The sequence below is a fragment of the Argiope bruennichi genome, chromosome X1, assembly GCF_947563725.1.
Source record: "Argiope bruennichi chromosome X1, qqArgBrue1.1, whole genome shotgun sequence".
NCBI classification, from domain to species: Eukaryota; Metazoa; Arthropoda; class Arachnida; order Araneae; family Araneidae; genus Argiope; species Argiope bruennichi.
The window spans coordinates 118,050,536-118,076,761 of NC_079162.1; the positions used below are offsets into that span (position 1 = coordinate 118,050,536).

At 28.8% G+C, this 26,226-nt stretch overlaps 1 protein-coding gene across 1 annotated transcript in view; it reads left to right on the plus strand.

Moving 5' to 3' along the window:
• LOC129958217 (laminin subunit beta-1-like) overlaps positions 1-26,226 on the plus strand; it is a 58,112-nt gene that overhangs the window by 20,714 nt on the left and 11,172 nt on the right. The window contains exons 11-23 of the mRNA XM_056070499.1: positions 1,143-1,301; positions 2,728-2,848; positions 3,165-3,292; positions 12,883-13,072; positions 13,289-13,432; positions 14,732-14,963; positions 17,037-17,200; positions 18,726-18,950; positions 20,492-20,691; positions 21,588-21,684; positions 22,411-22,602; positions 24,636-24,816; positions 25,830-26,014. Coding sequence (XP_055926474.1) covers positions 1,143-1,301; positions 2,728-2,848; positions 3,165-3,292; positions 12,883-13,072; positions 13,289-13,432; positions 14,732-14,963; positions 17,037-17,200; positions 18,726-18,950; positions 20,492-20,691; positions 21,588-21,684; positions 22,411-22,602; positions 24,636-24,816; positions 25,830-26,014 — 2,218 coding nt within the window. The remainder of the gene's footprint in view (positions 1-1,142; positions 1,302-2,727; positions 2,849-3,164; positions 3,293-12,882; positions 13,073-13,288; positions 13,433-14,731; positions 14,964-17,036; positions 17,201-18,725; positions 18,951-20,491; positions 20,692-21,587; positions 21,685-22,410; positions 22,603-24,635; positions 24,817-25,829; positions 26,015-26,226) is intronic.

Consider the following 26,226-nt stretch of genomic DNA (forward strand, 5'->3'; position numbering starts at 1 on the left):
ACTTAGAAGTTTATTAAAAAAAATATTTAAATCTTGTCAACATTAACGTTGATAGAACAAATGCAGCTGCAAAACCTACAAATCACTTCCGAAAATATTTCTGCAACTTTATACCAGCTACACCATTAATATTTGTATTTGCTTTATTGGCAATTTTTTGATGATATTTTTATCAATTCTTAAATTTTAAACAATATCTTTTTCAGTTATTTTTTACTAATAAAAATGAAATAAATGAAATCTTATTCGCTTTACAATGATTTTTCCTCAAAATTTTTTTATGTAACCATTTGTATTGCTTTCGATATGTATACACGTCATCACTTGATTTAGATTGTGCATCACGTGAGGGATTTTTATAATTAAATCCCGTAGTTAACTGGTTAAGTCCAAACCAATTTCGTCACACTTTTTAACGTTGAAAACAAAAGTTTTTTATTGTGCTTTTTTGTAGAGAATTTTTTTAAAGGCCAAGGAATAAGTAAGAATTTAAAATGAATAACTAAAAATACATTTTTCTCTTTAATTAATTATTTTTAAATTTTGCTATTGAGTGAGAGAAAATATAGGATACTGTGTTTAGACAGAAGAGAAGAATGCATTTATTTTTTGTTTTAATTTTTTTAATAAATTTTTTTTTTCATTTGTTAAAGAATAATGAACATGATTTTTTGTATTAAAAACTATACACGAAGTTTTAAATTTAATCACTTGAAATAATAACTTTTGTTTAGGTAAAATAATGAATAATTTCATAAAATGCTTCTTCAAGACATCTAACAAAAAATAAGAATTTTATATCTTTTCTTGTAGTAAATAAAGAATTATTTTCTTAATTAATGCATCTGCTAAATAGTGAGATGATATTCAATAACTTTTTATTGTTATGGAAAAAATGTATATTTTAAACGTCTTTATGAAAGCTTTTTCATTATTTCCTGATAATGACATTACATATTCAATGAATGGCAATTTTTAAGAATTCAATTATTAATTACTAAGAATTCTGTTTTTAGTTATTAAGAACTAAAGTAATTAACTCATATTTATCATATCTATCTTCATGAAATTGTTCCCATAAATTTTATTCATATTCCTTATATTCAATTATTAATTTTAAAATTTACTATTTTCATGCATAGGACTGTCAGGTTCTTCTTCGAGAGCCATATGGTGATAGAGATTCCAGCTGGACTGGGCTGGGTTTCATGCGTACATTTGAGGGTTCACATTTAGAATTTGATGTAACTGATATTCCTCAGTCATTGGAATATGATATTGTAATAAGATATGAACCACAGGTAATTTTTGTACTTCTTTGCTTCTTTTAGTCCTTATTAAAATGGAGTAATTAGATTCCTTTAAGATTATAAAAGTTGAAGATGTTATGAAAAATAAAGTCTGTTTATGTATGATTTTGTAGACAACTGAGAGTAGAATATTTCATTAATTTTTGGTGTATTAGTTCACTACTTAAAATTTTTGCTTCTTTAATCACGAAATGACTTATATTTTTAATAGATTTAATTTATTTTGATTTTATTCATGCTATCAGATGTGGTTTTATGTTCATGATCATATATTCCAGGTAAATGCGGCTCATTTTTTCTAAATAAACTTATACTTTTTGTTATATGTAGCTTTAGTATTAACCTATTTTGATTCTTATTAGTGTTTGTCATTTAAAATAAAAAAATAAAAAAAATGTTTTAAACTCTTTTGAATTATTTGTACTCAGATCTTTCTAAAAATCAGTATTAAATTATCATTAACTTATTTTTTGTTTTTATTATAATCTGTTCCAGGTACCATTATTGATGTTAATTGCATCAGTTACTTAGTGATGGAAAAAAATAATTTTTCTTTGTAGAAAATTTGTGGCAAATGCAATATCTTTTTAATTTAGTATACATATATTTTCTAAGGGTGCATCATATTTTTTAAATATCTGCAGATTCATGCACAGTTTAAAGAAGTTTATGTAATTTCCTAATCCATTGTAGCAGAAATCTTCAAGAATTAATCCACTTTTTACATAGTTCTAAAAACTTAATTCTTTCTACCAAATGTAACTTCTGTAAAATTAATTTAGTGAAAGAATTCATAATAAGGTAATGATATGTTTACATTGTTTTTTTCTAACAGTAGTTTTTTTATATTGGAAATTATCATTGTAAATTACAAAACAATACAATCACATGAAAAATGCTAAATTACAACATCGGGGAAATTTCAGTCATAAGAAAGAATAAATGATGTAAACTTCTAGCATGATCTTGTCTTTGGTACATGTGCAACTTTTACATAAGATACAGATTCTGTTTTAGGAGAGCAGGTTAGAAAGGGGAAAATGAACATTGATATTAATAGTTTACTGACTAATTGTAGTATTATTTAAGGTTCAATTTAAATTAGGTTTTAATTTTAAATTTGACAATAAAACTGCTTTTCTCTACAATAATCATTTCATAAGATGCTTGGCTAGTTGATTTCATTCATCTATCATGATTTTGAAGTTATTGCTTCTATGTATTGTAATTATAATATTCTCAGTATATGATTCCAAACTTAATGTCAAGGCCATATATTTGTTGTTTGGCTAATATGATAAGTTTATTGCTAGTAATAATTTTAGAGGCAATGCCACTATAAAGTCTTTTTAATGTAGTTTTCAGATTATTACTGTATTTAGAAATTAGATTCACGGCTTTTATTCTATAATTGTAGCTTCCTGGACAATGGGAAGAAGCTCGTGTTATTATTGAGCGTCCCGGTCCTGTTGAAATGAATGGACCTTGTGCAAATACAATTCCACAAGATGATATAAAAACTGTTTCTTTGCCATCAGGTAAGGAATTTTAAATACAGTTTAAAACTAAAGATTCACCGCAAGAAGAAAATTAAATTACTCTTATGTTAGAAATAATTACTTTTATATTAAAAGATTAAATTGCTCTTATTATGAAAAATGTGAAAATTTTCGTTATTCAAATCTGAACACAATTATTATGTACAAAAAATAAAAATAAAAAATGACATTATTTAGAGAATAAGAATAATTGTGTATTCAAAAAAATGATGTCTAATAACTCCATGCTGGTATTACTATAATTTATAACGTTTCTAAGTAATTTAAGTGTCAAAATAAAAATATTATGTTTTAGGTCAAAGATATGCTGTAGTTTATCCTCCAGCATGCTTGGAAAAGGGAAAAAGCTACAAAGTTCGTCTTGAATTTAAGCATTATGATAGAGAAATACAAACACCATCAGCTTCTGTACTAGTGGATTCTGTAAGTAATATTATATTCATTTGTAGTTAAAGATATGTTTTATTGTATTTCATTCTCATGCCTGTTTAAGAACATATTTGTACGTTTTAATTTAAAGTCTTGATGAATTATGCGTGAAAACTCAATAAATTGATGTTTAATGCTTTCACCTGAAATGTAAGATTCTTTATTTATTGGCTTTAATGTTCATCTAGCACTTTAAAAGCATTTGAAAATAAGTCAGTGGGGATTTTTATGCAAATTCAGAATAGAGGAATGTAAAAAGGGAAAACGCAATTATTTGCATTTTTTATTTTGTTCGTAATTTTGCTTTCAATGAATTTGAACATTCATGAATGCACCTATTTTCCTTTCTTCAGAAATGTTTGAACAAATTGTGCGTTTCCTGATTAACGTCTCGTAAAATGTTGCTCCCCTAAATTCCTGTTTATGAAAATAAATTGATGAGTAATTTAATTTGAAATAAATATTTCCAAAATACTGCAGAGTCAAAATTTTATCCTAAATACCATTGTACGGGCTTATTAAACACTGTTTTTTATTTGTGAAATGATTTGTATTTTATAAGTATATAAAAGGCGATGTAAAGATGGCTAATGAAAATTGAACTGTGCAAGGCTGTTTTATTTTTATAAACATAAAATTGAACAAAAAATTTTAAAACCATGTAAACATATCTTAAACTAGTTTACCTAAAAGGAAATTTTAAACTGATTGATGAGTACTTTTTTTTTTAAATTGTTGTTTTTCAGTTTCCATTATTCCCTAATTATCCGATATGTGGTTAGCACTTAAGCATATAATTTATTGACATATAATTTAATGACATATATACATATATTTGTTTCAAATGCAGTAACTTGTGCACTTGCGAAAACAAAACAAAGCAAAAAAAAAGACCACCCAGCTTTTTTCTACAGTCAATCGTTGTATACTTTTTTAAAGAGAATAACATAAACAAAAAATTCTGCGCCTAAAATGTTTATAAGGAATTCCTACATATTGAAATTTCCTATGGCAATACCTTTTTTTATGTCATGAATAGATTCCTCACAGGAAAAATGATCGAAGTACAAATTTTTGTAAAAATGCCATGATTACATCGGGATATATTTGACATTTTCTGTTAAGAGGCCGTTTTCATATTTAGGTGTTTAAGATTTGGATAATCTCTGGATGACGATAGGATTATTATTTTTTATTCTTGTTACAGTTTAAAAATATCTTTAAAGTTACAATCGATTGCTACGTGATGCATAACAAAATATTTATAGTGAAAATTTCTGGTAGAAGTTTGATTCTTTTCTCAAAGGAAAAAAAAATCAAAAGAATTGAAAGTTTTGTCTGAAGCCAGAATCTCCATTATGCGCAAAGCACAAAAAATAGTAAATTTTGTTGTATGAAACATAAAAATAAAATTTATGTATCTTTTTATTTTTATAAAGTATTATTAATTTTTCTGTTAAAATGAATATCATATCGATGCGGAAATAGAAAAAAAAAATTCGCCCTGATTTTTATTATTTTCGCACTTTTTTACCTTTATTTCTTTATCAATACATTACATTCCTATTATTGCTTATGGCTCATAAATAGATATGAAATGATACATGAATTTTTACAAACATATAAAAAGTGGTGCATGTCGTGTAATAATGTGATAAATGTAAATCAGTTTTTTTTTTTTTTTTTTTCCATGCTGTAATGGCAATTTTGCTCTAAACAAATGCTTTTTGATTGCAAAAGATATTTGTGTGTTACAAGAGTGGAACGCAAATCTCAGATCATTGCTCTAAATGTTCATTCATCTCTTCTAGAAGTCTTTCATTTTCATTATTGTAGCATTTTTAAGGCTATTATTCATCGCATATTTTACGGCTTCTTATTGAAATAAAAATTTTAAAGCAAGTATAATTACAGGAAACGTTACATGTATGCAGAATACCATAAGCCTTGAAAACTCCGTGAATTTGATTTTGCTGTGCTATGAGATCTGGGAAAAATACTTTATTTTTCGTTAGGGTCTTGAAAAATAAACGATCCATTAAATTCATTTTTACTTCATGCGTCCATTTTTGTCCATTTACCTCCGCTTTTTTATGGTTCCTGTGCCGGAAAAAAAAATCCTGTTCTATAAATGCTGCTCTATCATTTCAGATGGAATTTTAATACTCAATTTTCAGAAAAAAGTTGAAAATTAACCTTTTATGGTCCATTGTCCTATATCATTGGACATCATATTTTGGATGAATAGGTTCACTGTCCATTACTACTGAACATGAAAACTCTAATTAAGTTTCTCTACAACTAATGTTTTTTTTTTTCAATTATTCAAATTCATTTATTTATTCTCTTTAAAGTACCGTAGACCTGAGTATCAGCACTCTAATAAAATTAATGAACTGCAAAATGTTAAATTGCAAATTAACATTTTAGCTCATTTATTAAGTCTGAAAACATTTTCAGACGATTGTTACACTCAGAAACACTACTATTTAAAATTTTTAAAAAATTTCTTGCTACTAAGTAAATCTTTTTTTTTTTTTAAATATTATTTTCACTTTTTTCTGTCATTCATCTATTACTATACCACCTGAAATTGTAAAAATTTGTTGAATATAAATTGTTTTTCGGTTGGCGAATTCAGATAGATAGAAAAGTACTTATATAAGCATTATATAGTATATTTATATTATGATCATTTTTTGACAACTTTTTTTCCCCCGTTAATTTGAATTTTTTCGAAAAATAATGCAGAAGTCTAACAGTTTTACTCTAAATAAAATTACAAAACTTATACTCAAATTGAATTCTTTTTTTTTTCTTCTAAATTTAAACTTTTTACTTAAAAAATGTATTCCTGATAAAAATTAATCTGTTTGAATATTTTTTTAATATCTATGACTTTTCAATTAACATTTCCCTCTCAGAATAACTGCATTTCAACTATACGTGAAAAACCGATGTTCCGAATTTTCCACCCTTAAATTCGATAATATAATCGAGTGCAAATTAAGAGACCGTTTTTGGTGAATCAACTCATTAATTTAAACCAATAAAACGGCTTTTATGCGTTTTTTTCTACATTTTAACACTTTTTATTATAATTCAATGGACTATATATATATTGTTACAAACTTGTAATGTTGCTACCCAGCACGATTAGTTCTATCACAGGAAAGACCGATTTACAATCATCTGTATTGAATGCTGCTTGGGTACGAGCCAGTGATCCCAAAGCTTGGCGACGAATTTGGCGTTTTTGGTGACAAAATAGCTAATGCTGGAAACTTCGAGAATTTTAACGATCCGTCCACTTGGCATCGAAATACGCCTGATTGACCTAGAAGGTTCTCGGCCCGCCTCCCGGGAACTACAAAAGGATAGCATTCTCAAGCTGCAAGTCGTAGCGAACCAGATAGGAATCGTAGACAAGTAACGAGTCTTCGAGAGGATAGCGAAGCAACGGCGGAGTACCATCAATGTGTGGAGCTCAAGCTATTGCTGAATTGGGCAGTGTGCCGAGTCCTGTTGTTCGTTGTAGAAGCAGCATCGTGTCGTGTGTGGAGTAGCCAGTTGTGCAGCTAAAGCGAGGAGAAAGTGGAGAAGTTCAGCCGTTTTGGAGAGACCGTATAGCGAAGCTCCGAAGATCATCTCTCCTGCTGAATTCTGTCTGGCCACTTTGTGTGCTGTGTGCGTTTACTACTTATGGGCTACTGTCTGTCATAGTGTGCTGTCCTGTGTGCACGTCTCGGCTGTATATAGTTATCGTCTTTGTATTTGTCTCGTCTGTGTACTCGTGTTCATCGTGTAAATAAACGTCATCGTTGTTTTCTACTGAAGCCTGCTGATTGTGTTTTCGCACCATACACAACTACAGACGAAACCGGTGAAATCCGTAACATTTGGTATCAGAAGTGGGATAGTGGTTAACAGTGTATGGTGTCATCGATATCCCTAGCGAAAATGTCGAGAAAAGTTGATCTCTGCGTTTTGTTAGGCGAATTAAAGAAAATGCTGAAAAGAAATGAAGCTGAACAAGAGAAGATGCGGCAAGAGAATCGAGCTGCATGGGAAAGAATTGAGGCCGCACAAGAGAAAATGCTTTAAGAGAATCGAGCTGCACAGGAGAAAATGCAGGATATATTCGGAAGATATTCGAGCTTGGAGAGAAGATATGCAAGAGTTCAAAGCATTCACCAAAAGAAAATGCGATGAACTTAAAAACCATATTGAAAGATGATGCGACAATTGTCAACAATTGTGCTAGATGTCCAAAAACTAGAAGAAGACATCTAAGATGTCACAGAAATTGAAGGAATCGGCGAGAGCCAAGTGGAAGAAGAGAAGGCCGAAGATCAAATGAAGACCTGTGTCAACGAAAAGCAGGTTAGTGATCCTGAGGATGAACTGGAGTTCAATAAGGAGATTCACGAACAGGGAGAGTATCAAATAATTGCAGCAGAGCTGAAACAGTCTTCTCCGAATGAGTCACGTGAAGTGAAATTGGAAGTGCAGGCGCTTGGGGATGGAGAAGATGAACTCTCTTTGGACGGGTCTATTAGTGGCGACCCGTACTCGATGCCTATAGATACAGGGGTTAATGTGACCCTGTGTGGAATGGATTCGTGACGGAGGTGGACGGGACAACCTCTTTGCTAGCCTCTTAATAACTTCTTGCGGATTGCTACGGATGAAGACTATGTGGCTGGAATCGCCGATCCCTGTAATCTCAGCTTCGCTTTCCTACAAGAATTCGACTTCGCTGTGGATTTGCAAAGGAGTGTGATGCAAATAGGAGTCGAGGTATCTCTTGTGCATCTGGAAAAGTTACGTCATCGCAGAGAAACCCTTCCAGCAAAGGCGGATGTTCTCTTTAGAAGATCCTGTGTGAAGAGCTGCGGACAGTTCTTGAGTGCCGAGAATAAGCCGGGAATAGGTGGGAACATTCCCGTGAAAGCTTTGGCGCGGAAGGTAAATCCCTGCTTTCGAGTGGATTCTGGAAGGCACTGTTGGATCATCCTGACATTTGGCTGGTTCGATGGTGGAAATTGAAAGTCGGCAATCGACTATCCTGGCTGTAATTCGTTCCGGAGAGCTCTGTTAACAATACGATGTTTGGCTCCATGGGACATCTTGCATTTTAAGGAGCGAAATCAAGTCTGGGTGTAAATTCCGAAATGATGCAGATATATTAGTTAAAAATAATGAGAAGGTCCGGACGGATCCTTAGCTGTCGCCAATTTAGTAAATGATGTCATCACCGAATGTGCGGAAGTCGCCCAACGCCGGATTGAAAATTGTTTACATCAATCGGTCGCCTACGCCAACTGTAGGATTGTAATGGGACTGCCGGGGCGTCAGTCCTTGAAGAGGGGAGCAATGTTACAAACTTGTAATGTTGCTATCCAGCACAGTTAGTTCTATCACAGGAAAGACCGATTTACAATCATCTGTATGGGATGCTGCTCGGGTACCGAGCCAGTGATCCCAGGATCCACAGGACGGCAGTCTTAAGCTGCAAGTCGTAGTGAACGAGATCGGAATCGTAGACAAGTAACGAATCTTCGAGAGGATAGCGAAGCAACGGAGAAGTACCAGCATTGTGTGGAGCCCAAGCTATTGCTGAACTGGGCTGTGTACCGAGTCCTGTTGTTCATTGTAGAAGCAGCATCGTGTTGTGTGTGGAGTAACTAGTTGTGCAGCTAAAGCGAGGAGACAGTGGAGAAGTTGGAGAGACCGTATAGCGAAGATTCTAGAACCTCTCTCCTGTTGAATTCTGTCTGACCGCTTTATGTGCTGTATGCGATTACTACTTGTGGGATACTGTCTGTCATAATGTGATGCTGTGTGCTGTCCTGTGTGCACGTATCAGCTTTATATAGTTGTCGTCTTCGTAATTTTCTTGTCTGTGTACTCGTGTTCATCGTGTAAATAAACGTCATTGTTGGTTGTTTTCTACTGAAGCCTGCTGATTGTGTTTTCACATCATACACCCAGTACAGGCGAACTCGGTAAAATCCGTAACAATATATATATATATATATATATATATATATATATATATATATATAATCTTTTGAATTACATCAAGAGAAAAGGATTGTTATGGGAGAGTTCTAAAACTTTAATCTTTCTCTGTGTAGTTTGAAGGAAGGAAAACATGGATGCAGTAAGCAGGATTGCCACAAAAAGTAGGAATTTTGAACAACAGTCCAGCAGCTAAAAATATTATTACACCATTCATTTTATCTTGTCAATGCTTAGATGAAGAATTGAAATGTCTTTGAAGCGTGGGAAGAGCTATTATTCTTGTAACTCTTGTAATAATGCATATCTATTTGGGATTCCATGCATTCATGCTTTTCTGTTTAAGAGGCTGATCTTAATGTTTTCTGAACATTCAGTTAATCCTTGGAAACAAAGCAATTGCTGTTTTGGAATGAGGGAAAAAACAAGGTGACTGAAACTAGATATGTGGCTTTAATGGACTACAACCGTAAAATTTAAAACATTTTAATAGTCCATTGTTTACCGTTCATTTGTTTAAATGTAATAAATATTTCTTAATTTGTATATATCTGTTTGTTTTTGTTTTTCTTCATTCAGCCGAGCAGTAATCAAAAGTAAGGTTAAGAGATTTTTATGAAATTAACGTTTTTTAATAAATTTTTTTTAATTAAAAAAATTTGTGGGGGGGGGGATTTGGATGTGGAGTCAGCGTTCTTTAGTACTTAGTGTAAAACTAGCATCAAGTAGTTACTGTCTGGTGGCTAACAGTAAGGGTACTTATATTGTTTTCTCGAAACCCACTTTGAGATGCAAATTTTTGCTTATTATGAAGATGAGCATAACAAATATCCTAAGTGTTCTTCCCTTAAGCATCTAGAAGTACCAAGCAAGAAAATAATCATGCATTTTAACATTAATGATGAAAATATTTTATATAAAATTATTATTTGCATTTCTATATTTAAAAGTACATAATTTTATGGCTCTTGAATTTTTTTAAAAAAGATCCTTGAAAAGTCATGATATTTCTTGCATCATTAATTGTGGGACATTATGTGTTACGAGAATAATTATTCCTTAGGATGTCTCTAAAATGTAACCAGTTTAATAATTGAAAATTTATATTAGACACTTCTTAATTAACCCCAGCAAAATGAATTCAGAGAAATTGGCATAGAAAAATTATAGCATTTATCATCCAAAACTATTAAGTAGAGCAATATAATAAATAAAAAAAGAGCTACAAATCATATTAATGCATCTTAATGTAATTTATATGAAAAAACATATTTAAAAGCATGAAAATAGATGTAGCTAATAGTTGATTTTTTGCATTTATTCTTAAAACTTTAAATTCCTTTTCAAAAGCTTAAAGGAACAGTGCTTAATTCACTTAAACACAATTACTTGACAAATCACGATTGTGAATATAATTGAGATGAAATAAATTTTAACTGCAAATATTTTAAGAGTCATTTAAAATCTCTCGTCTTCTCTGTAAATATCTTTTTAAAAAAATGATAAATTTCATTCAAAATTTTGTGTACTATTTTGTAATGAAGTATTTTTACTTATCAAAGGAAATTGTTACAAAACATTTTTCAAGCAGTTTATTCATTTCTACATTCAAGTAAATTTAAATTTGATTTCTTAAGTTTATTTATTCTTCTTCTGTCCTTCATTTAAATACAGAGTAAAAAATTCGCAAATGCATGCTGACAAAAATTGTGGTAATCAAAAGTATTAATCAATACATTGTAAATCATCAAAATTCTCATGTATATAGAATAAATGTAAATATGTTTTTGCATCGAAAAAATTAATACTAAACGCTTTATCTAATAATTTTGATGCCTGAATTTTTTTTAATTCTATGATTATATATAGATTTATAATAATTATAAATATGACAGATTAATTTATGAAATTTAAATCTTTTATAAGAAATCTTGAATGAACTAACAACAATAAATATTAAATAAAGAAGATTGGGCTTTTTCTTGTTACGAAATATGGAGTTCGTTTTGCATTAATTATGAATAGAAGTAAAGTATTTATTAGGAAAAAAATTTCCAACTTTTAGTGTTTTCTCATATTTTGTAAGTGGCACTCTATGAGCGAAAGAATAAAAATTCCAGCTTCTGTAAGGAGAGACTCTCCACTAGATTTAAAAGAAGTGACTATTAATAAAATATTATTGCGGTGGAAAGCATTTTTTTTACTTGATATTTTTTACAACCACTGGAATTTCTTTTATATTCTTGCATTGCAACTAGGTGAAAAATAATATTTGATACCACAAATTCATCATCAGTATAGTTTAAGTGCCAAATAAAAACTATTGACAACTAGACATTTGTGATTGTGCCTCAAAATTTGACATTGTAGAGATAATACTGAAAATTTAATATAACGGAAAATAAGCTGAATAGGAATAAGCTGAAATTTCGCATGCCAACGTTAAATGGCCTTGTCTATTGATTTATGCCCAAATTCATATGCATTGCTGTTCAAAATTTTTAAATCTTAATTTTGAAAATTTTTATTGCATATTAAAATTACTTTTTAATTATAAATATGCGTGCAAAGTTTGCAAAATACTTTACATTTCTATAACAAAAATTGCCGGATCAAGTGCTACATTATTTTCAAGTTGGTGGAAGAAAATCTAAATATTTATTTCAACATTAGAAAATTAAAATTTTAGCTCATAATTTTGAATAGATCTAAACTTATGAAACTTGGTTTCCGAGCACAATTTTTTATGTAGTTTCGAAATTCGGTGAGAAAAATAGGCGTTGCCATTGGAAATTTTAAAGTTTGTTCTTATTTCAATATATAGAAATGAAATAAGAACAAATTTATTCGCATTTAAATATTTACATAGGTCCCCTACGAAAATTTTAATTTGAAACTTTTTAAAGGTATGTTGACTTCTTTTGAATGATACCTTTGTATAATTGTAAGACGAACAATGTCGAAATAATGCTTGGTGACTCCTTTTTTTTTTTCTTGCGACTTTACATTATTTATAACTCTCAGTATCAATAAATTATCTCGTGTATCAATATGAACCAAACAAGCTGTATTGAATATATGCTTCAGTTGCTATTAGTGCAGATTAAATGCAGGATACTGATACTTTTTGCCTTGCAGAGATTTTATGATTAGTATGTTCTGAGACTATTGAACATACTTTCTCATTATCTTGACATGCTTTTTTCCCTATATTGAAAAAGAATTGCAAGTCAATCTTGAACCAGATTTCCATTAAAATGTTTTTTTTTTTTTAAATTTCTCATTTTATTTAAAATATCACTGTACATAATTGTGTTCTTGAATTTTTCAAAAATCTGTTAACATAAATCTTTATTGCATTTGATTTTTAAATTATCATCTAGTATGGTAAATGGCATGATATTGAATTTTAATTATTTTCTATATTTTAGGGAAGCATTTTGTAAATTTTTTTTAACAGATTCATGATATATCTATTTTTTCCCCCTATAATTATATGTATATTTCATGTTGTATGCATAAGTATACAACGTCACTTTAATGTTTCCTTTGCCTTTCAGATAGCTTTCATCCCAAGAATTGATTCCATTCCCTTTTTTCATGGCTCTGCAGCTAATGAATACAGGCGCCAAGAATTTGAGCGATTTCGATGTGGGTCAGCTTTCTATTCTGTTGTGAGACCTCTACCAAATGATGTTTGTAAAAAATACCTTTACAGCATTGGCTTTTATGTTTATGATAAAGCTCATGGTAAGCCTGTGGTGCTAACAATTAATTCTTTTTAAAATGCTTGCATTATACTTACTAACGAAATTAATATCAATTACATTTGTAACAAATAACTTATTCATCCTTAATCCTGTTTTTCATGAAATGCAGCATATCAAAGACAGTGAGAAGTAGGTAAAAATGGTGACATTTAATTCTTGTAAAATATGCCATTGTTTTATTGTGGTATTTATGTAGAGTGCGCCTGTGATCCAACTGGCTCAACAAGTACCAGCTGTGAAAACCTTGGAGGTCAATGCACATGCAAATCCAATGTTGTTGGACGACGATGTGATCGATGTGCTCCATCAACTTATGGCTTCGGACAATCAGGATGTAGACGTAAGTTGCAATTTTACAATTGTTTCCTTTTTATTCATTACTCTGGTTACAAAGCATGAATTAAAACTGCTAAAAATTTAATAAAAATATTTTACTATTAAATTCATATGAAATTTTTGTTTAGATTTGCCATTAATTGCTGAAAGATTCCTGTAAATTTTGCCTAAAGAAAATCGTATCTGGAAACTAAAACGACAAATAAAATTAAATAAATGTAAAAGAGTTGGTTGCAAACTCTTGTGTTTTGAAATGGAGAAAATCCTTAAGATTTCTTTGTTACAAATTACTTGTCATTGGCTTTTTTCATTTTTGTTAAATCTGTTGATCATCACATTTTGCTCCTCTCTAATATTGATATAGATACTATTTTTTGTTATGTTTCTAAAATATATGCATTTTGTTTGAGCCATTGCGGCTTATGTTATATTTTTTGAACAAGCAAATTTAAGCTTTACTTTTTAAGTAGAAATTTCTACTATTTATGTTGTAAGAGATTACCTGAAAAGAGACATTTTAAGGTCCCTTTAGTTTCAAGTAGAAATATCAATGCATATCAGACAGAAATATATATGAAATGTTTGGATACAAAAGAAAAATATGTACTCGAAAACTTCATTTTACCTTGTTATATAATCGAGTCCATTGTTTTGTATCATTCTTGAATTATTGTGCTTCGTTTATTTTCTTGCATCATGTTTTATACATTGCCATTCTGTGTTATCAAGCAACATCAACAACAAAAGAGAGGCATAAGAAGTCAAAACATAGTGTATCTAGATTTTACAATCTCATTAAAAAGGAATAATCGTGATTCAACATTAACCTATTCTGTGTTTTAATGCTATAAAAGTAAACAAAAAGAATTATGGCTGATTAAAAATATTCCCGTTAATAAATGCTTTATACAGTTAGTTTTTAGGAAATGTTTATCAAATAGTTTCTAAATTAAGTTTTTACATTTATTTTTGTATGTATGTTTTTCAAAACAAAATTGGATAAATTTTTGACTACCATTATTTTATCCTCTTTTATATTTTTTTGAAACTTAAGTATATATTATATTTCCAGTAAGTGGTCTAGTTTATATTTGCATAACTGATTTGGGCTTAAAATATTATACTGAAATGAGGTGGAAAAATTAATTTGCAAGTTTCAAAAGAGAGAAATATATATAAAAAAAATGTGTGTGTGTGTGTTTTTGATGGAGTGAAATGATTATATTATATAAAAGCGTATCATGCTTTTCCAGAAATAAAAACTGAGAAAAAAATTATAGAATTCAATATCTTTCTATTTCAGCATGTGATTGTAACAGTGTAGGATCCTTGGACAACTTCTGTGATGCACTGACAGGCCAATGTAAATGTCGACCAAATACATATGGAAGACAGTGTGGGGATTGCCAGCCAGGCTTTTGGAACTATCCAAATTGTCAGCGATGTGATTGCAATGGTCATGCTGAAATTTGCGATGCCAGAACTGGATATTGTATTGATTGTGCAGATTTTACTGCTGGCCCAAAATGTGATAGGTAAAAATATTGCCTTGGTTTTTTTTATTTTTTTAAATACATATTTCTTATTTATTTTTGTAAATTGAGTTTATTGTTCTTATATACTTTATTTCAGGATTTATTTCACTATTAATATGGGATTTCTTAAATATTCTTTTAAATTATTTGAAAAGAATTATTCATTCTTATTTATTCACCATTTTCGAAAAGAGTAGCCGATTATTATGGCTTTTTAAAATGCACGAGAAAAAATTAAATAGCTATACTGTTTAATATACTGCATGAATCATGAAGTGCCCAACATCAAATTCTTTTGGGCTCATAAAATTTCACTTTCTTTTTGTACAATAATATTTCTCATGGAACTCCTTGCTTGTTGTTCTGTCAATGGGGCAGAGTTTTACAGTAATTTTTACCATGGTTCTACTCATTTTGGTTTATTTGAATGTAGACTGTTTAATCAAGTATCAGTTTAAATGTTTGTATATATATTATATATATAAAATTATGTTTAACATTGCACTGAAATTAATAACAACCTTTTAATGACTTTTATTTCATTTTGTTGTAACTAACAGTTTCCTTTTAAAGAGATATAAAAATAATGGAATATTTTTGATAGCAAGTCATTGCAGTGCATATTTAATATTTTGATTATTTTGAACATGTATAGTTCAAAATATCACTAATAACTATTGTTAGATTTTTGTATTTGTTTATTTTGCAATTCAGTTCTAAGTGAATCAGAACTTTAAATGAATAATTTGCTCCGCTAAGCACTATATTTTCATTACTGAGCATTCAGTCACTTTAAAAACTGTGCAAGTATTTGAGAGTTTTAAGTTTCCACACTTCAAAGTATTTCCCGCAACTTTAGTGTGCTATTAATAATTGATGTAAATAAATAAATTAATATATTAAAGTAAGCAAATTTTAATTTGTAAAATATGTACTACTTAGTGAAATTCTGGTATTTTTAAGTAGCATTAATTCATAAGACAACAATTAAATTTGATTTTTTGGGTGATAAACTATCAGTTAAGGTTTTATTGCTTTTTTTAATGATTTCCTTATTAATCATAAATAATTATAATTTCGTTCGGTTTCATTTGGATTTTGTCTTACAAATTAATTTCAAAAGAACAATGGAAATCCTATTCAAAAGTTTAATAGCGTTTTTTTTTTCTTTATGACAGTTTCTTTTTTAATGTTGTAATAAATTATTTCATTTTTAATAATTTCTAATGCAGTAATTTGTAATATTGCATGTGTCAGGAGAAAAAAATTCTCTGTTAATAGTGTTATTGTTTTGCATGAAAACATAGGCCATATTTTGTTAGCACTGTAACCAACTGTTAAGTTAATTCATAGATTATACCTGATTTCATTAGTTGAATTCATAAAAAGCATTGCATTCTTTTCAACAAAAATAGGGCCTCCTGATATGCATTAGTAATAGATCTTTCTTTTAATAAGATGTTCAGAAACTGTATAGTTCTAATTGCAATTTTTTTGCTCATAATTCATTCATGGTTTTCATGTGTTCTATTAAAAAATGTTACAGGCTGAAAATCTTTATTCTGTCTTAAGAATGAACATGAAATTAGATAGTATAAATAATATAATCGCACATTACATAGTCAGATTTCACAATTATAACTGTTCTTCAGTCCTATCTGAACTTTATATATGGAAAGGATCTTCTTTACTGTACTTCTGCATTTTAAGTATGCTATAATATTTATAAATAAGATCTTGTAATTCATCCCATTTGGTTGGAATTATTATTGCAATAATGTTTCATCAAGATATTACAATAATATTAACTGTGACAACTTTCTGTCAATGATTCGGTTTTATTTTATGGATATATATTTATAAATCTTCAAATAAAAATTTTTGTGTTGTGACATTATTATCAAAAAAATTTCACGTTAAAACTACTCTTTCCGGAAGTTTTCGTTTTTGTTACTGCTTTCATATTCTTTAGCTATTTGTTCAGGTTGCCTTGTGTAATGTTTAGCTGTTACTGTATCTATTTCTAAAAAGCCTCATTAAAGTTCATTTTTCTTCTGTCTTCTAACATTTTAGATGTGACACTGGATATTATGGGGACCCTAGGATTGGTGTTGGAATTCCATGTCGCCCTTGCCCATGCCCTGGGGTTGCAGAGAGTGGACTTAGCCATGCACAAAGCTGTGAACTTGATCCCAGAACACAGAATGTTATTTGCTTGTGTAATATTGGATATGCTGGTAAGTACTAGATTTTTGAATCTCATAAAAAGAGAAAAACAATTATTTCTGTTTTAAATCGTTATTAGATAATTTTAAATTGCTACTTTGAAGTTTCATATAAATGAGAGAAAAAAAATATTGGAGAACTGATCAAATTCACTATTTCCTTTCTTTTTTGTAAAATAAAAGTTATTCTATTTTACTTAACTTCATTGCCTCACTTATTTCACGTTATTTTAGCACATTTTTATCCATTTCATTAGATTGAAAATGTTCTATAGTGTTTTTAATTTCAATAATTTCATGTTTGCGAAATTAGTTACAGAATTTCTCCTATGACTTCACTAATTTTTGTTCCCAGTGCAAGTTTACAATTTTAACATTGTTTCCAATTAATGATTTTCGAAACTGCCAATTAATGTTTTATTAAGATTTTTAATTATTTCAATTCCTTTCCTGAGTTTAAACATTTCCTTTACCGCAGAAGCAAAAACTAGCTTTGCATCCTTTACTTTGATGATTTTATTAGTGTACTAACATGCAGCATTTTTTAAATTAAAAAAAATCTAAAATTCAAAAGAAAAAAAAAAACGCATAAATGCGTGAAATGCTGCACACAATATGGTAAACAATGTAAACCATAATGAATAAGAAAAGTTCTAAGCATTTATTAAAAATTAAAATATACTGTGAATGTAATTGAAATTAAGTACTTATAGCACTGTCTCATACTTATAGATTTTTAGTGTGTTCTCCAGATTGTTAATTTAAATAATTCTTTTTACATCGAAATAAACGTGTGTTTAAAAAAGCTTTGATTTTGTATTATTACCTCTTTATTTAGAAGTGAATTTTTTACTCAACCAAAAGCCTTCACCTCTGCTCTGTAAATATAAGCAAGGATATTATTGATACTTGTAGGAAGTTTATTTTACATTCTATATTTGATTTTAGTTCTTATTTGTCAGAAGTTGCGGCATGTATGTATGTTCAGTGTTGAAAAGCCTTGAAAGATTTAGAATTTTAGTGTTTTAAAAAATCAAATGGCTTTCAGTACCACATAATAAGATCTCTGAATACTGTGTACTGTAAGAGGGGAGAAAATCGCACCTTGAGATTTTTTTTATTGTATACTAAAAAATGATATTAGTTAATGCTGTTGTTCATGTACTAAATTAATCATATTATATATAATATTCAAGTTACTATTTTGAAAACTATTCAAGTGAAATTTAATGTCCCTCTTGTATTAAAGTTGACTGTTAAAATGAACAGTGAATTGGGAGTTAAATGGGTTTTTTTTTTTTCTGTGACTTATTTCGATATTTCTTCATTATTTTTTGATTTCTAGAAAAGAACTGCCAGAATTATTATATTTCTAATATAATAAGTGATAGACATAATTTGGGAAAGACTTCGTTTCTTGCTCCAGAATAATGTAAATTTTTAAATGGTTATCTGTGATGTATTTTTGAGTTACATCTGATTATTTATATATATAATAGTGTGATATTATCTTCAAGTAAATTTCTTTTACTTTCAGGTGAACGGTGTGATCGATGTGCCAATAACTATTATGGCGAACCAACCGTACCTAATGGAACATGTAAAAAATGTGAGTGCAGTGGAAATACTGACGAAACTGTTGCCGGAAATTGTGACCCTGAGACAGGAAATTGCTTGAAATGTCTGTATAATACGGATGGACCTCACTGTGAATATTGCATAGATGGATTTTATGGTGATGCAACTCGACAAGAATGTTTAAGTATGTCTCAGTGTTACTGAATTTTAAAAGTGAAGCCTGTCTTAATGTAAAATGTTACTAAAAACTTTATTTCTTTTTTAAGTCTTAAATTTCTTCTTGGTTGTATGGTAGAAAAGTTTCTTTTTCATGGTTTATTTTTTCATTACTTTTTAAAGTCATTTTTTTTTCTATATACATATAAAATCATTGATTTGCATTTTATATGCTAATTTAAAATTGTTGCTTGATTCCATAATAATGTCTTTTTGGTATATTATAACTTTGCATTTCCAAACTCATTTTGATAAAATTGTTTGGCACTTTTTTTTACTTTCTCATCATTGTGCATATCAGTGCAGTAATGCATATATCCACCTTTTTTTTTTTATAATTCGAAATTTACTTGTTGCTAATGTAATCATTCATAAATAAATTTGTTTTCTCATCTTCTGAAATATTTAGAGAGAAGATACTTAATTTCAGTAGTTATTATATTTTAGCTTTATACTTGTCTTATTTTGTGTTTATGTCTACACACTTTATCTCTCTTTTCTGTTTATGTTGAGTCAAAATGGTTAAAAAATTTACGATAATCTCAATTTCTTCGGCCTGGAGTACAGATAAGAGCTGGGTATCTCATTGCTGAAACGAATGAAAAAAAAAATACCCTGCATTCAAAAAGAAGAGAAAGCCACTATGACATCCACAAACTTTATTAATGATGACGAAATTACTTCTCACTATTTACACTCTCTCTAAATCATAATATACAAGCTGTTGCCATTTAACTAAATGAAAAAAAAAAAATAGTTGTTTATAAAGAAGAATTAACAAAAGAAACATTTTGAAATAATTCAGTGAAAGAATTTTGTACAAAAATTACACATTCACTAGAGTTAGGCATGGCCTTTTGAATATTAGATTATTCTACTCTTATTACTAAATAATGTCTTGAGTCCTGACTAAGGATTCCTGCTCTGAATTGATGGAAAAACATCCTGTCAAGTCACTTGAAAAACATTGCTGGAAGAAGAAACGTGACTGTGTTTTTAAGTGAAAAAAGCATATTTATTCACTTAAAACATGTTTTATGAAATAACATTTAAACATTTTCTTTATGAAATAATTTATAAATTTTAATTGGTTTACAAATTTACCATGGCTTGCAAAGCTTATTTACTCTCCATTAGCCTCGTATCTTTTTCAAACAAATATGTTCGCGATATATCTGTCAGATACACCACTATGTATTGCTAACATTTGTAAATAATATAGCTTAGTAATAAAATAATATAGATATATATACATAATTTAAGTAGACTAACGAAGATAGTTAGGAACTAAGGCGAGACTAACAAAATGTTAATTGATGTATATCGTTTATGTATGTGATTTTATATCTTAAATATTTCGGGAGTTGTTATTATTTTGAAAATAGGTTTTAAATTGTTTTTCTTTTATTATATTCGTTCATTTCTATAGAATGCCAAAGATGATGATTAAAAGTAAACACTTGTATTCTAGTCATTCTTTTTAACATTGATTCATGTTGGTGTTTTTAGAATGTGTTTGCAACGCTCTTGGTACAGCAGACGCCAACGGAATTTGTGATAAACGAACAGGGCAGTGCCCATGCTTACCAAATGTGATTGGAACGTCATGTGATTTATGTGCACCTCATCATTGGAACATAAGCAGTAGATTTGGTTGTGTGCCATGCGATTGTGACCCATTAGGATCCTTTGCTCCTGAATGCAATGAGGTAAAATCATTATCTATTTCATATTGTTCGTCATTTTTTTAAATAATAGTTTCTATAGTCATATCTTTGATTTTTCTACAAATATCTGTGGCAAAATACTTTTCATGAATATGATGTCTATCATCATTCTTATTCTGTTGCATCATCTTTTTCATCACAGAATTAAATAGAATCCATCAAAGTCCATCTTCAAATCAGAATATGACAATCTTTTACTAAATAAATATTTTATTTAGTGAATAATAACAATTCTTATTATATTATGACTTGGGCCCAAAGACAATAAGAACTATTATTCACCAAATCATGTAGTCATTTAGTATTCATTGTTTCAGTGTATTATGACATGTAAAAAGATTTCTGAAATGTAAATACTATAATGATAAACATGCATACATATTTTATTTTGCAATATATCTGTTGGGACAAAGTTACACTTGTAATCAGAAAAATACACGAATTTTTTCTGAGTTTTGTTTAATATAATTTTGAGAATTAGCACTATTATTCTCTTACATGTAAGAGAATAATAGTGTAAGAGAGTGTGAGTGTAATAGTGTGTGTAAGAGAATAATAGTGTAAGAGAATAATAGTTCCCCTCTTTGTGGGAAAGTGCTAAAAGTTTGCTCAAATTTTTTTTTAGTTATGAATTAAAAATGTTTTTATATTCAACTTAAGACAATGAAGAATGCTGGTAAAAATTAGTGTGTCATTTTTTTTTCTCATTATATCTTATATATCAGAATAAAATTAGCTTGAAAAGTGAATTCTTTTTCTTGAACTCATTATTTAATTTGATAATTATGTGCAATTATTTTTTAATCAAATTCTGATTCATATAATTTGTAAATCCATGCTTTATTCAGAGTCTAATTGGAAAATTTCTTATTTTGCAGTTTGATGGACAATGTCCATGCAAACATGGATATGGTGGTCGAAAGTGTGACGAATGTCAAGCCAACTATTGGGGAGATCCTCATGTGCAGTGTTATGGTAAGTTCTTATGCTGTAGTTATTATTTTAATAGTGTGATCTTCAATGAGTATTCAGAATCTCATTTAAAAAAACAAGCAATGACCTTAATATATGAAGCACTGTATTTTATGAGTCTAGAAATGTTCTGAAATTGGAACATATTTAAATTAAACTTGCAATTTTCTAATTAAGGTCTCTTCAAAAGAAATCTTACTTTATTTCTGAAAATTATTTTGTCCATACCTCTTGTTTCCCTTACTAAATTTTCAATCTTATGAGACGAATTAACATTCTTCACTTTTCTTACTATTTGTAAAAACGAATCAAAATTTTAAAATAGTGTTATAAAGTATTTTTTATCATTTGATAGTGAGAGGAATAAATTTTTATTTTGAATGTTGTTTCCTGTACCAATTTAATTCATTTTTGCCATGAGAAAATTTCAAATTAATATAAAAGAAGAATGGAGGAAAAAAAATGTTTTTATAAAAGCAGTTTTAATAGATGCGGCAGGCCTTTTTCTTTTGTCATTTTATAATTTTTGGTTCCTTGTATTTTTCATAATTTATTTTTTCTTTGCAAAATGATTAGAAAACTGCAAAATTTGATGTTTATTTTTAATATATTTTTCTAATGCATTTCTTATGTTACAAGGATTTAAAATATTTGTTTCATTGCTATATGTTTTAAAAATACTTATGTTCCTTAAAAGCTGAAACATTTAATTTCTTCCTTAACTATTAGCATGTGAATGCAACCGAGAAGGATCGAGAACATTGCAGTGTCGGAGAGATGATGGCTCTTGTATATGTTCAGACGGTATTGCTGGAAAAAATTGTGACATGTGTGCTAGAGGCTATTATGGAAATGCACCTTTCTGTGATCCATGTGGGGAATGTTTCGATAACTGGGATGCTATTTTGCAAGAGCTCAAAGGTACCTTTTCATATTATTTGCATTTTTATTGTTTTAAATTTCCCAAAACTGATCAACATATTTTAAAAAGTATATTTATCAGTAAACCCTTTTAATTGACTATTATCTTAAAATTCTATTATGTTTTTCATGCTTTCAAAGAACCTTTCTTGCAAATGGCAGGTAAGATTTTAAATAACATCATAATGTATTTTATCATTTAAAGGCTGCAATCAGTATGTTATTGATTCTAGATACAACAGAAAAGATGCCTTCAAGAATAAGACATTGATATTATTGTAGTTTAAATTAAATTAACATTTTCTATGAATCCACTAGATCAATCCGTTCATCATAACTTAAGTTAGAATTTCAGTTTTAGTTTAGTTTTTGAATTCTGAATTTTTTCTTGAGTCTTTTGATACAACCACTGACTTGCAAAAGCATAGTTGTTTTCAAACATTCTTTTTTCACGAGAAATTCTTCACTGCATTGCTTTTCTTTTACATTAGTCTCAAACATCAGCAGAAGACCTTGGTAACAGCTACAAGTTCCATATCCATCTCTGTTGTCGTAGTCATTTTTTAATCTGGTTCCTGTTTCTGTGGTCATGCAGTATGGTTAGATCAATTAAGAAGAAATTCATTGGCAGGACATATTATTATATGCTTTGCTTTATGTGCCTGTTTAAGCTTGATTTTTAAAAATGAAGAGTAGATACACGTTTCTGTGAAATAATAAATTTTAAGATTTTAGGATTTTCTTTCATGTGTTTATTAACAATATCGGATGGTTTGGCTGCCACTTGAAAAAAAAAATCTATCATTATTATTTTATTTAAATTTCTACTTTTTTAAGTCATTTTATTTCATTAAATAATTTTTTAAAACTTGATTTGTGTTTGACACGTTATTTTTTTATGGATTGGTACCTTAATAGCTGATCATTTTAAATGATGTAATTAAAAATAAAGTGGTAGAGGAATTATCAAATTAGACTTCAATGGAGAAAGCTAAAATCAGTAATATTATTGATAAATATTAATTGAGTACTGTGCCGATTTGTATAGTTTCGATTACAGCTGAAACAAAGCTATTTATAATTAGCCGTATAAATTATATTTACTGATATGTTCGTTTTTAAAGTAATCTATTTATTATCTTCGATAGATGGGCCTCTAATAGATTTATTATGCTAATGTGTTTGTACTTGAAACGACTTTTAATCTGATATTAATAATAATAATCTAATATTACATCTAATCTAATGTTAAAATATAATTTTAAAAAAATAAAGCGTAGTTACGTTTGAAAGCATTAATAGTGACAAAGTCAGAGAATAGTTATTCTAGCAGGTAACAATGAACTGTAAATGAATGCTAAAAACATTTTATACATCCAGAAATATTTAGTTGAATTCTCCAATATTTGGAATAGCTTATGAATATTTGCAATTATCATTTATTTAAACATAATGCATTTTCTTTAATACATATTTCTGTGTTTAAGATTTATATTTATCCAACCAATTTATTTAATCCTTATTAAGTGGACTCCTTTATTTATTGCACCCATTAAGGGTCACAATAATATTGGAAGGTAATATATTCTTGCATCTATTATGCTATCATTAATTAAAGAGTGGATACTATTCATACTAGTAAAATTATGTTCAATATAGTTTTTTTTTTTTTTTTTTTTTTTTTTTTAAGCTTTTCTGTTCTTCAACATAATTTTGTTTATCTATGTTAATTTGTATAAGATATTAGAAAAAAGTTTTAAATAAATTTAGTCTTTACTTATTTTCTTCTCTCCAAGACATTCATTAATCATTTCATTACATGATTAAACTCTAAATAATTTCATTGGAAAATGGTAGTTCGTGATAAATTAATTGTAAAGAATGCATCTTTTTTTTTTTTTTTTTTTTTGTAATAAAGTTCTCACTAATTTACCATAAGACAGGTTTAGTGTTGTCCTTATATTTAGTCTTAACTTAATAAAATTTCAGAGTTCGTTTATTTGTTTTAAATATACATGTTTTTTGAATTTTAGATCAAACTCGACAACTTCTGGATGAAGCCAGTGATATTAAACAAACTGGAGTCACTGGTGCTTATTCGAAAGAGTTTTCGATTATAGAAGGTAAACTTGAAGAAGTTAGGGAAATTCTTGCTGATGCAAACATCACTGGTGCAGACATAGAGGATCTACAAGATTTGGTTGATATGCTTAGGTGTGTGTAAGGAAAATAATTAATTTCGTTTCTCTGCCTATAAAATTAGTTAAACTAATTGAATTGATTAATTATATCTAAAACATTTCTATCTGGTAAGTTATTACTTAGAATATCACTCATTCTATGGAATTAATGTATCTGATAACAGAGCTCCCATGGTCCTTAAAAATGTTTTTGCTACACTCGGTGTTTCGAAAAAGTATTTGATATTCCTTGAGAAATAATCTGGAAACCCACTTTGAGCGGCAAGTTTATGCTTATTAATTATGAAAATAAGCATAACAGATATCTTCCCTTAAGCATTTAGTAAGCAAGAAATTAATAATGGATTTGAAAATTAATAGTGAAAATATTTTATTTTGATTTATTATTTGCATCCTTTATTTAAAGTATGTAATTTTATTGTCATTGAATTTCCAAAAAAAAAAAAAAAAAAAAGGCCCTTTACTGTCCTTGTTTTTTTTTTTTTTTCTTTTCAGTAAGAGGGGAAGCCCTGGACAAGTGATTAGATTTTAATTAATTATGTTTAGTAAAATTATTATTTATATGATATTTTTTTTTAAGTATGTAATTGCTTTTACCATAGTAAGGATTTTCCCAAAGGCTGAAACTGGAAAGATTGATATTTTGTTAAAACCACTTCATGCTTCAATACTTTTCTGTTTTATGCCGTTAAATTCTACTCCTTGAATGATATCTTAATATCTGTTAATTCCGTTAAGGAGTTTCTTACTTGATGAATAATAATATCATTAACTATGTAAGTTATTAGAATCCCTGCAGTGTTGTTTATTAGAAACGCCTTTTTTTTATTTCAATCTTTGTGTATGATAAATTTACTTTTCTCTTTGATAAGTAATGAAACTGATTTTTTCATCATATAAATTATCAGTGTCGTGATTTTGCACTTGTGATCTGTAAAATGTTAGAAACTCATTCAATTTGTTTAAATGTTGATTAGTAAGTTTAGGCTTACACATTTTTTTCCCTTATTTATGCATGTTTTTTAGGCAAAACTTAACAGTTACTCAAGATCATTTAGACGTTATTGATAGAGAATTAGAAAACACTACTCAGAGAATATATGATGCTAATTTGGCTTTGACGGATTTGCGTAAAAGAGCTGATGACCTTACATCTGATGCACAAGCTTTAAAAAGCAATGCCACATCTTTGAAAGAAGCAAATGTTGAAGGTATTTAAAATTTTTGAATCTTCGTAAATTATTTTAATTTATTTAATCTGCCAAAAAAATATTGATGATTCGGAAATGTTTTTGTTTGATGAATTTATATTATTTATAGTATTCTTATTTTTCGATGTTATGTATACTGTTTTTTATTTATAATTTCCTGCAGTAATCGGTTAAAGCACAGAAGTAATACAAAGTGATTTTTTTTATATGGA